The following is a 13166-nucleotide window of genomic DNA, read 5'->3' as shown; positions in this document are numbered from 1 at the left end:
TCTTGGAAACTTTTGGAAACTTGCACATATGTAGGTATGCGATCTGTGATTTCAGGCAAAGGCGTAGAGAAAACTAAACTCAAAGCCCTCAAAGTGTAAGTTAATACTCTTTAGTTTGTAATCCCTAAGCTTATCTTATTTGAACAACGTTGAAGTTAGATTTCCAATTAAATGTCTAAGTTTCTATCTAAAGTTGCTAGGAATTCAAGTCAGTTAAGTTCGTGGTAGTTATAGAGTTTCTCTGCATCTCTTTCCTCAATATATCAAACGAAAGCGACGCAGCGACGCAACAATAACAAAACACAACATGAATAATACTGTTAAGGCGGGTTTAGACAGGGTCAGTGCACAAATCAGTATCGGCGGGAGCCGACTGACCTCAAAATATTCGCCTGCGAATATATAAGTCGGCGCTGACCTCCCACCGCTTCACTGACTTCAAATCAATTTACATTGTGTATTTCTCGTTTCAGCACTGACTTGTCTCGAAATCGAAGTCAGTTGCTGACCCTGTCTAAACTCGCCTTTAAGTGCAGTGCTGTGCTATACTGTACTATGGTTGCAATAAAGAATTATTACATATTACGAATGCAGTAGTGGTGAGATTAAGAGCCCTTATTCCTGAGCGTTCTCCGATTTCACGAAATAACGCTCGATAGATGGCGTTGGCGCTCGGTACGCGAGCGCCGGCAACGCGACGCGCGTTTCAATGCAGACTAGAATAATCTTGATAGTTTTCAATATAATTTCAAGCAACCTTAATTTTAGTGTTATATGATATCATATGGGCACTCTTTATTTTATATAAATATCTTTAAAGAGCTGGCGAAGCGTCTCATTGATGCTACGGGTGACCAGAGGGCTGGTTCTTTCCTTGCCCAGCGAATTGGCATCGCCATACAGCGCGGTAATGCCACCAGCCTTCTGGGCACCCTACCATCGGGCGACGAGCTAGCCCCCATTTTTTATTTGTAAATATATGTATATAGATATGTTTCTTTACTTTAGTTATATTCTTTTTTGTATTTTATGCGTTTTAATAAGTTAGTTTATTTTAAAATGTTGTTTATGTAAATATTATGGATTGTATCCCTAACTGATTAAATCTATTTATATAAAGCCCCGTGTAGACCGATCGAGACCTTGCATGCGATTTTGATTACATTGCGGATAATTTTTTACTTCCGATATTATTTCAGTAAAGGTTACACTTAATTTTGAAACAATGTCAAGTAATGCAGAATAAATATAAAAAAAGATTCAATATTATTGATCCAAAGTTATAGTTTTTAATTTTCTTATGTACTGCTATTATATTGCACACAATGTACACACTAGAACTTCAATACGTGTACAGCTCCGGAATTCAGCCGCACGCTCTATTTCACGGATAATCCAATTACCAAACATCCTGTATATCGCACACAAGTAAATAATAAAGACTGGCAATTAAATTCACAGTACATTATAAAAATATTGTTGGTCAATTACAAACTAAGAGCGGTGCCTCATATCATAACACAGGTATTTGTGACTTAAAAAGAGGCGCTAACACTTACAACTGTTTAAGTAATACTTAAACCGAATAAACATTGTTATTTTTATTTCTTTTCTCATCAGTGTTGTAAATGGCGTTTTACAAACATACTCGTATTCTGGGGATGTTGCCCCTATGCCTGCCATGGTTATATGGTTACTTATGTTATAGTACATTACGATAAAAGTAGGAAATTCGCAACGAGTGGCGATAAATTACAACACGACCGAAGGGAGTGTTTTAAATCGACACGAGTTGTAAATTACCTTTTCGCACGTATATTGTACAACGTTTTGCAGTAGATATGGCACTTTAAATACGCACATATAATGCTAGTTACCGCACTAGGACGGTAAATTAGCACCATATATACTGTAGATACTATAGCTTATTCTGTATTTATGTTGGTTTGTTTTGTAGTTGTCAGATGAAATCATGAAGTATCGATATCGATTTACATAATATGGCGCTGTAATTTAAAAATGTTAGCCGACTAACAAAAAAATAAAAAGATATCAGATTCAGGCCAATCTAAATTGGCAGCGATTTGATAGCCCAGACGGTACAAGTAGTAAACGTCATTATTTCATAGAAGTTTGACTTTAAAATAACACTTGCACCGTCTGAGCTATCAAAATCGCTGCCAACTTAGCTTGGTCTGACATCTACATCTTCATATTACTAGATTGCGTAATCTCAATAATTACCAGTCTTATGACTAACTTGTCTTTCCAGTACCAACATTTTAGGGCGCCTGAATCTAGGTCGACATCGTTCCTCTACGAGCAGTCAGGAATGTCATGTCATAAATTCCAGCACCTAGGGTGTAAACGTCTTGTCTCATATAAACCTACATTTTAGTGCTGTTGTTTGAAATTGAGTCTTATTGGTTTGAGATAAATATGACAATGTATGTAACCTTACTCATGTTTCGAAGATGCATTAGAGTATAGAATTTTATTAGCTTTTAGTCATGATTACTTAGCAATGGATTGGGAAACAGAGATATCGAAGGTATATTTACAAATAATGTTATACCTATATATGTATAAAACATTCAGTTATACTTATATGAGGTTATAAAGGACCTTTCCATGAGAAAAGTGCTTATGCTCCATGTCCATGAAGACCGTTCTCTAATGGAAAGCCACATATGACGCACCATAAAGGGCCATTTGCATCATTCCACTAACCTGGGGTTAACCGGTTAAATCTGGAGTTACCATGGTTACCAGTACAATTTGACACTGAATTAATGGTTTAACCATTTAACCGGGTTAGTGGGATGGTGCAAGTAACGCTTAGCTGCTTACATACAAGTATAAACTTTACTAGTAACATTTTATCAATAAAACATCAATTCATTCATTTCATTCTCGAATTGAAAGGTGATGTCAATTTAATCCCTACCGGTTCCAAAAACATTTTCTATATTTCAACAAAATGAAGCGCAAATAAACCGTTACCTTCTCTGGGACGCCATCCGTCATACTTAAGGATCCCAGCTATCCCAGCCTGCGTAGCCAACATATGCCAATCGTTAATGCTTCGTAGCGAACGAAACGCAATTGTCACTGTCGCACTAATATGGAAGAGTGAAAGAGAGAGATAACTACGCTACGGAGGGTTAACGATAGGCACGTTGGCTACGCGAGCTGGGTCCGCACAGTCGCACAAATGTCACGAAAGCATAGATATTATATGAGGGTACCCTCTAAACCATATTGAATTTCCCCGTAGGGCGATATAAAGGGTATATGAATGCGAAAATAAGAATGTAGGTACCGAAGTATAGATCTGATCCCATTTTTAGGGTTTCGTAGTCACCTAGAAACCCTTATTAAGATATTAACATCGAATTTGAGTTTTGAAAACATTACGCCCGCTGAGCGCTGATGTAAATTTATGTTTTAAGCCACAAACATACTAAATCGACAAACAAACCTTTCAGAAAGGAAGACAATATTTTATAGTGGTTTCAGTCGGGTCAGGTGGGTGGGGTAAATATAAGACACGGGTAAAAATAAGACAAAATTGTAAACACTTAAAAAATTATTAACTAACACAAGCGGGACTTAATCGCGTATTTTAAGTTTTAAATTTACGGGCTTAAGTTGACATCAACATGAAAAAAAAAAACTATTTAATTCCTATTCCATTTAAAAATAAGCCTTGTGTGTAGACTCCTTTTTAAATGGAATGTCTTATTATTACCCGTGTCTTATATTTACCCTACTCGATACTCTTTATTTGGTTTAAACTGCAGAGCTGATCTCCCTAAGTAAGCCATGTGGGACAATAGGAGAGGAAGATTCGGCTGGGATGAACGTGTTAAGAAAAAAGCATAAATACCGTATAAGCTTTATTTCAATAAAAGGAACGCCTTGTCGCCAACGCAGTGGTCCACGGCCTCTATCAAGTCCTTCATCTCCTGGTGGCACGTCTCCGTAGTATAGTCCTTACCCTTCACTCGTTTCTGACACTCTTCCAGCTCCTTGAAGATCACTTGCACGTGGTGATTCTCTAAAAAAAGAAAAAAAAACGAAAATCATTGTGGAGTAGATCGGCATATAAAATTTTTGGTTGGAAAGACTGTCATAGTGTAAGTATTCACGTACAAATACGTACTCCGCTCCTTCTGCTCTACCGACCTTGTATAATTCGAGTAAGTGTACAAACGCAAGAATTAGAAGCGACGAAATAGCTCGTAGACGGTATTACCTAACATACGGTCTTCTCCACAATCCACATTGACCTTAGTTTTTTTATAAACGAACTACCTGTGAGTTCCTATAATTGGCTTCCTGTATCTACTATATTTTTCTATGTTAATGTCACAGCTGTTGGATCTCCAAATAAATAAAATAAAATAAAAATAAAAATAGAAATGCAATGAAATGAAAATCTTTATTTCATGCAACTAGTGGCCCATAGATAAATACCTTAAAACTGGCAAATATATTATAAAAATATATTTTAAAACTGAACACTTCAAATCACATAATGGTTGCGATGCATTAGGCAACTCCGCAGGGTCAGAAGTAAGTGCAGTGTCGGCCTCGGAACCGGCGAAACTTGACACCCTTCGGCAAAAACTCCTCCATGTTGAAAGTCGCTAGTTTCGTTTTTCGTTCAGTGGAACCATAAGCGAATATGCCACGATGGTGGTGAATAAGGACACGGTATTAATTTAGCCTAGAAGTAGATGACTGATTTTCTGACAAAGTTTCTAAGTATTGGGAAACTTTCCACATGGTCTCTGAATTTTCTCCAAATTTCCATTAGGTAACTTTATTTTATATTCACCTTTTTCATGCGCTGACGTTATTAATAATAACATTTCATGCACTACATATGTTTTGTACGATTACTATGCATGCACATTTCGCATTTATGGATAATTCGAACGTACCGAACTGATATCACTATCAGAATGACATCTAACTAAATGCCACTCAGTTATCACTTATCATGCATTTATCTCGTGATTGTCCCGATACTAGTCAGTAAGGTACGTTCAGAATAGCCCGTTTGAGACAACAGTCACCTATATGACCTATATATATCTCATGACTTAAGAACTCATTCATTCTGAAAAGAAATCGTGCCGATGACTGTTCAATTGTTAACATTGATTCTCGGAATACCAATACCATACGTCATAGTAGACCGCCATCGCCATTGAGAATGGGAATCAAACAACTACCTACCTAATAAGGTAAACGTAAAACGTCTGATAGGTGCCACATATTTGTAATATTGATAATGACTTAAGTTTAAAGATGACATGTAAGTATATTCATAGTGACAAGCACTCTGACATTTCATTCTCAGGGATGTATCAAAATGTAATTTAAAGACGTTCCATAATTTCAAGTATAGAGGCCTTTTGGTGTCAATGGGACCGGCCACTTGGTTGCAATTATTGAGGTTTACCAGCTATCCAGGTCACAATTAACCAGGGTTATTGTATATTTTACATCCGTAGGCACATAGACTGTTAAGGTTGGATAAATAACATAACAGGTTAACTTACGTCCCAGGCATTTTCCACGCTCTCTAACCAGCTGGTCATTGGCCTCCTGAAATGAGAAAAATGAATTCAATTAATTGAGGACAAAAACTGTATTATTTGGGTATGTATATTATTATATTGATTTAAGGTCACCGGCAAATAAAATTGTTTGCGGGAAGACCGTCGTGGGGTATGAATGAACTCTCGTACTTTGATATACATATACGCCGCTCAGACACAGTAAGAAAGGAAGAGCTTCATTCCTTTTGTAAGTTGAGTATGTTTACAAACACAATAATTAACCCAGATATCCCTAAAAGTAAAAAAAAATCATACCCCTGGTTTTTTTTTGTTTTAAGAGTTAAGTGAATTAGCTACTACAAAATAAATAAATAAAGCGGTATTATATGTAATGTAACACTTGGTCGTGCTAAATGGGTTAAATCCGACCAAAGAGCTTGTCTTGGTTATAGACGGTCTTCTCCACATTAATCTAATGTACCTATTATAATTCAATTGATAAACTATTACGTGTGCTTTTCATTTGAAATTAATTCAGGGCATTCAGGCTATGTTAAGCCATATGCGCTTAAAATAGTAGGGTAAGGAATATCACCTTCACAAACATTTGCCTTAATTATGTAAGAAGGATAATACTTAATGAAGGTTGAATTAACAGTTATATTTAATAATATTAATAACAATTTAATGAACCTAAGAGAAAATAGTTTAGGACTTAGGACGTATTAATCCCATTTATCTACCTTATCGTGGTCATGAATGTTTTGAAATATAGGTCGTTTAAATAATTTTCAAGTTAAAAGGAAGCTTCAGATGTAAATGATGTAATTTATTTAGATTTTCAATTTATGGTTTGATTTCCCTTTGATCATTTAAGCACATTTTTTTTTAAATGCTTAAATAGACAGGTTAAGTATATTGTAATAATTATCGAGTTTTTCAAATCAATTCCATCGAATATACTGGATTACGGGATCATGATCACGAATAACAAAAATCATGAAAATCGTCATACTGAACAACATGTCCCATGGAATTGACCACAAAGTAGAACAAAACAGGTATTCCGTAGATTAGGGGAGCTGAGAGTGGAAGTATTTTTTAGCGTTTTTTACAATAGCGTTAATGTTACAAAAAACATCTTCAATCTGTTGTTCCGCCAATGAAAAAATTCCGTACGTGCAAAATTTGTGTCATGCATTGTATAAGAATAAGAATACACATTGTCTTCTTCCTCCTGCCCTTATCCCACGTTATGTGGGGTCGGCACAACATGTTCTTCTCTTCCATTCTCCTCTATCTTTCGTCACCTCAGCACTCACTCCTTTCTTTCTCATATCCTCTTTCACACAATCCATCCATCGGTTTTGTTTTATCAACACATTGTATTATGAATAAAACACGTAACAGAATATGTCATGGGTCTCCGCACTAGGCCACCACGCCTGTATCGCGGGGAACCAGTTACAGTAGTAGTTAAAATTATTGAACTAAGTTACACAATAAAGTAATACTTGCTGAATGACAGAGTCACGTGGTTTTTTTTAATTAAAATTATTTGTTTTGTTTTTGTTTATATTCTTTTAAGATTTATATGGCATAAACCATAGTCGAAATAAATTCTAAAGTTATTTATGCCTACAAAATTGTCGAGTAAAAAGGGGAACCACCGAAAAATTATAATGTGAGTAATGGAAGTGGCATTCGGCTTGATTATGTTTAATGAGCGATCCCAATCATAACCGATTCTTACCAATTTGATGCGACACAGTGCAGTACTGATGGGATATCACAAGTCTCGTGAAGGGTATTTTCTGTCTAGATACAGTACCCCTAGTGTACATTTATTCGATGGCGTAACGTGACGTACGCGTTTGCGTTAAGTCTTATTTTGTATGGGTTTTTGAGTTTCCAAAACGTTCCGCTTGGCGCGCTGTGTCTAAAACCCATACTAAATGAGACTTAACGTAAACGCGTACGTCACGTCACGATATCGAATAAATGTACACTAGGGGCTCAGGTCCAAGTTTTTTTTTTTCTAAATTCCATTCGTAACTCAATTTACTAGCATAAGTTATGTCAATTTAGTAGTGTTTTATTTTAATTAGGCTTGGCCTAATTTCCCTAAATTTTTATCCTACGCCTTCGCACTCATCAAGAAAAAAAAATATATTTAACATTATTGACAGGATTGGCTGGATTTTCGCGTTTCCTATTGTGACTACATAGATAAATAAGTTTTTAGCAAAATATCCATCTTAGCTCTTAGCTTTTATCGCTGACTTATTTTTCTTTCCACGGGCAACTAATAGGTACTCATCGAGCCAATTCTTAAACCCTTAAACACAATTAGGTTGCTTCGCTTTATCACAAAGTTCCCATAGCCACCTCCTGGTCTCCTCATCCTCATAGTCTCTATCATCAGATCAGCTCAATGGTACCATAATATTGCATTGTCATCCGACTTACATATGTATGCAAAATTTCAGCTCAATCGGACACTGGGAAGTGGGTCAAATTTAGCTTGCAAGATTTGACCCGTACAAACATACATAGTTATACTGCAAAAATAAAACCTTATAAAAAAACACGTTATCACTGATGTGGACAATACAATGAAATGGATATTCCAATGCATGTATTTCCTTTGTTGTTTTTATTATATTTGTTTGACATTTAGAATTTATTCTAGAAACAATCTAGACTAGTATTTTTTATACATTTTTTTTTTGTATGACTATATTTTGTGAAATTTTTAGTATTAAATTTGATCTATGAATTATATTCATTAGTATTATATATGGAATAATATTTACAACATCAATAAATTGCTCTGATAATTAGATTAAGATAATTATATGTAATACTGTCTTACTATTCATAAGTGCTTGTTGCTAGGCCTACATGAATAAAGTATATTTGAATTGAAAAAATTGAATTACACATAGTTATTACAGGACGTCCTTGAACAAATTGACTGAGCTCCACAGGTTAAGCTCAAGGAGGCTTGTGTTGTGGGAAAAAGTTCACTATTTATGCATATAAGTAATGATTGTCATATACCTAACACAGGTTATTGGAAAATGATACCTACTCCTTCATCAGAATAAGGTGTTGGCTTACGTGAGCGAATAACTCGCGAACGCGAAGCGGCGCGGCGCGGGTGAATTCAATCCTGTGATACCTATGGAAGTGTCCTACGTGGGCGATCTCGTTGTGCGGTTGGGCCGCCGCGCCGTGCCGCGTCGCATCGCGAGTTATTCGCTCACGTAAGACACTGCGTAAGGGTTCAATTAGAAAATTAGACTTTAAGCCCTTAACTTTAGTTATATCCAAGAGGGAGACGTAATTAGATTATTAAGTTTTCAATGATAATTATCGCTACGGCTTTGTTATCGTGTTAAATCTTAATTAGAGCAATGAGAGCATTCTTGCGGTTTCTGTAATCAATAATGACAAAACTAATTAGTATGTGGGGCAGGAGACGGTGGTTAGTTCGATTAATCACATGGCAACACTTTGACCGCGTATTTATTATATTATCAAATGATCGTCAGCCATTTTCATATTCATATTCATATTTTATTGCGATCATGCTCATTACAGAAGATGGTATAATACATTATTTAGTAGGTACATGATACCCTGTTAGGGCATTGCAATCATCTTAATACTAATATTACTAGTGGTAACTATTTCCAAATAATAAACTAAATTGAAAATTGACAAATAAATTATAATTATATGCAAAAATCTTAATTAAATATATTATGTTACTTATTCATAATTGCATTACATATTCATAATTGTATATTTAATTCATCATCATAAACGCTCAACAATAATAAAATGAAATGAAAAGAATAATAATTAATTCTTTAACAACGGACTGTGTAAACGCTGGTTTGCCAACAAAAGTCACATTGCTTGCGTTGCATGTCTGTCCGCTGTTGCGTTGCGTGTTAGGGCTCGCAACGCAATATGGCATCTGACATATAACTTAAAACATTACAAATTACAAACGATGTATCACGCGTGTATTTACAAAAACGCAGTTTTGCCATAATCTCATTTGATGTGGTTTACTTAAGTTGTACAGATATTTACTATTTTAGGCCTTTTATATATGAACCCTGATTTATAATTTACATAGACGTAGGTTTTCAATTCCCAATATAAATATTTTAGGCCAATTTTTATAAGAAATTCTATACAAAGTGACTCATTTTCATTGCTCTTGAGTATGTTTGCACACATATATTGTTCTTAAAAACTTAAGACGCTACCTAAGTAAGTGTGCCTATTTCTGCTACCTAAAGGTTATTTGGAAGAGATTGCTTTTTAGCGATATGACTGCGTGTTGTTTACCTCTCCTTGAGTTGCTGTATTCATTTCAGTATTTAGGTGTAATATGCAATACATAGTATTTGTCTAAGTACAATAATCCGCTTCTTTTTACAATACAAATCAATTCTAAGTACTTAAGCTATTCGCAAAAGCTGACAATCACGAATACCTGTTAGGTTAACGCGAAGCGGCGCGGCGCGGCGCGCGTGAATTCAATCCTTTGATACATACATATGGAAGTGTCCTACGTGGGCGATCTGCGAATGCCGTTGGGCCGGCGCGTCGCATTCGCGAGTCATCGCCCACGTAAGCCGCGCTGATAGGCTGATATCGTCCGGTGAACTGGTAATAAGTGGGCCCCTTTAGAATCTGCGCGGAAAGAGAACAGTCACGGAATGTATGGGTTCTCATACATTCCACAACTCTTTTCTTTCCGCATAGACTCTACTAACAAGATGACGATAACAAAACATTTGCAGTTGAGTACAACCCCCGTCGTGTTCACATAATTCACAAATAAACAAACACAACACGATTTCGCACTGGATAAACCATTATTTGCGTGTCGCAAACTAAATGTCGTAATTATATTGGCAGTTCTCATTACTCATATTATTTCTTTGTTTAACACTTACTGACGCATTGTTTTCGTAACTTGTAATTAGGTTTCAGTGACTTTGGCCCTATTTTCAAAGTACGTTACGCTAAGTATCGTACTAGTAGTACTTTCCTAAAATAAAAAAATATATTTTTTTTAATTATTCTAGGTAGCCTAGTGTTTTTTTTATTATTTGTGTTAGTTAAATCGCTTGCTTACGCCGGTTGTAACGTAAGGAATTATACGTCCGTTGTCACGTCGATGTAAGGAATTAATTTTGCTTTGGAACATAGATGTGACAACAGACACATATTTTCTTACATTCCTTACGTGTGGTCGCGTCAATAAGAACGCTCAAATAACGATACTTGCGTCAGCGTATTCTGAGCAGCGGTTTGGCTGATCCTTAATTGTGCCATGAATATAACAGCTTCCTAAACATTTTTTCCTTGTTCCAGACTATCTGTGATGGTGAAATGGCGACCACCACGATGGTAGTATCGCCGCTGGCCACGCAGTCGTCGCCGAAAAACAAGCGGCGCCTGTTCGCCGAAGCGCGGCAGAACAGTCTGCACAAGCTGAGCGTCATATTCGACCACTCGCATAAGAACGGTAAGTGTTGTCATGGCAACCATGGTGGTAGTGTGGAAGATCAAGCTGCGGATGGTCGCCGAGGCGCGGCAGAATAGTTTGCACAAGCTGAGTGTCATATTCGACCACTCAGGCACTCACATAATAAGAACGGTAAGTGATGGTGACATGACCAGGATGGTAGTGTCAGAAAAACAAGCGACGCCTGTTCGCCGAGGCGCCGCAGAACAGTCTGCATAAGCTGAGCGTCATATTCGACCACTCACATAAGAACGGTAAGTGATGGTGACATGGCCACAATGGTAGTGTAGAAGAACAAGCGACGCGACGCCTATTCGCCGAAGCGCGGCAGAACAGACTGCACAAGCTGAGCATCATATTCGACCACTCACACATGAATAGTATGTACCTAATCTATAGGGTAGACCTTGCCGACACTAAAATAAGCACCCCTCCATCCAAGCATGTTAAAAATGACCGAAACCAAAAAACAAAAATAACACCAACACACATACACATTAATAACAACTACATTCAGATGTGCAAGCTGCGGACAGTTTCCGAAAAGTTACAAAAAAGAACTTTCATTTGGGAAATGGAAAATTCCCATATAATAATATGACCCAGTTGAAACACGCGGTTGTGTGTAACTCCATCGACGATTGTTATTATTGAAATATGTAGAGTGAATATGCGATCGTTAGTACATAAGAATTCAAGTAACCCACCTCAAACGGTGGCCCATCCCAATATTAGGAATTAGACATCTGTTTGGTAGGTAGGTCCGCGCAGTCATAGTCGGTGTCATAATAGATTATAGACTCGATATAGTACTCGTACATTACCTAGTAGGCAGTAAAGTAAGAAATTTCTTCGCCTCGGCCGGCAATTACATGTGACCTGATCTGAGGCTTTCTTATTTGCTGGCCGAGGTGTGTACTGTGTATACTATTTTTTCTGTTCGCCGGAGCCGGAAAGCGGCAACTTCGCTTAGCGCAACGGGCCAAAAGTTGACGCTTTCCGGCCGAAGAACTGAAAAAAAAAATCGCGAATATTTTGTACGATATAACTGTATCTCACATCTCACCGTTACCGTGTCCTTGTGCCACCTCAAATGGTACTTTAATTGTACAGCCAACCCATGTGTCAGAGCAGTATAGAGTCCACATGATAGAGTCAAACCAAGCTAACTCGGCAGCGATTTTAATAGCACAGACTATGCAAGTGTTATTTTAAAATTTAAACGTCATAATTTCATAGAAGTTTAACGTTTAAAATAACATTTATGAAAGTTTGTTTCGGAGACTGCTTACCATCAGACGGGCCGTATGCTTGTTTGCCGCCGACGTGGTATCAAAAAGCCCCCCCTTTCCTATACTCTGACCTAATTGCATATAGACTTATCAGTATATCGTGACCAGCAGACTCATAACAACTGTAAAAGTGCCCTTGTAGCCTTTATTACCTACTTAACTAATATACTAAGAGAAGGATATTAGTTTTATAATTGCTTACTGCACTCCATAGCTCCAATTGTTCTTCCTCTTCCTCGTTTTTTTCATCTTTTTTGCCCATAATATTACTTTTCAAAAAAATTAAGGCTTCGGAAATAATAACCACCGTACTATTTAAAAGTTTGACATTGACATTTTTTTATTCTGATAGACAGAAAAAATATGAAAAGAGTATAAGCTGACAGCTATCAATCAAAATGCATGGAAATACGTTAGAATACCCTGTATACATATAAATTCCGAAATATAAAAAAAAATCAAAGGTTTCAATCAAAACTTTAGTAAGTATTGAATTCATACAAAGTTGGCGGGAATAACGACAATGCTGCCAACTATACGGCCCGAACGGCTTCGCTTCGTCGTAATTTGCAAAGTTGTTAATAGATGGCAGCGCTATGTACATCATGAATTGCGGGCTTTCAAACGACTCGGTTCAACACAAATATTTCTATTTGACAGTTGATTGGCCGGTGTTACAAGCATTAATGAAATCTACTAAAGTATATTAAATATTATAGTTTTCATAAGCATTCGACATTGAAG

General features: G+C 36.8%; 2 protein-coding genes across 2 annotated transcripts in view; one reads left to right on the top strand and one right to left on the bottom strand.

Moving 5' to 3' along the window:
• Window positions 1-13166, top strand: part of LOC133529647 (protein phosphatase PP2A 55 kDa regulatory subunit) — a 64590-nt gene that overhangs the window by 32706 nt on the left and 18718 nt on the right. Inside the window, exon 2 of the mRNA XM_061867411.1 lies at window positions 10977-11130. Within this exon, the coding sequence (XP_061723395.1) occupies window positions 10995-11130 (136 nt within the window). The 5' untranslated portion in view covers window positions 10977-10994. The remainder of the gene's footprint in view (window positions 1-10976; window positions 11131-13166) is intronic.
• LOC133529659 (cytochrome b-c1 complex subunit 6, mitochondrial-like) lies at window positions 3887-13137 on the bottom strand. Its single transcript, XM_061867428.1, has 3 exons — window positions 12625-13137; window positions 5574-5619; window positions 3887-4060 (listed from the first exon to the last, which is right to left on the bottom strand). The coding sequence occupies exons 1-3, from the start codon at window positions 12682-12684 to the stop codon at window positions 3900-3902; spliced, it is 267 nt and encodes an 88-aa protein (XP_061723412.1). The 5' UTR covers window positions 12685-13137; the 3' UTR covers window positions 3887-3899.

Source organism: Cydia pomonella, chromosome 21 (genome assembly GCF_033807575.1).
Source record: "Cydia pomonella isolate Wapato2018A chromosome 21, ilCydPomo1, whole genome shotgun sequence".
NCBI classification, from domain to species: Eukaryota; Metazoa; Arthropoda; class Insecta; order Lepidoptera; family Tortricidae; genus Cydia; species Cydia pomonella.
The sequence above is the reverse complement of the archived record's forward strand: the minus strand, read 5'-3'. Positions and strand labels throughout refer to the sequence as shown.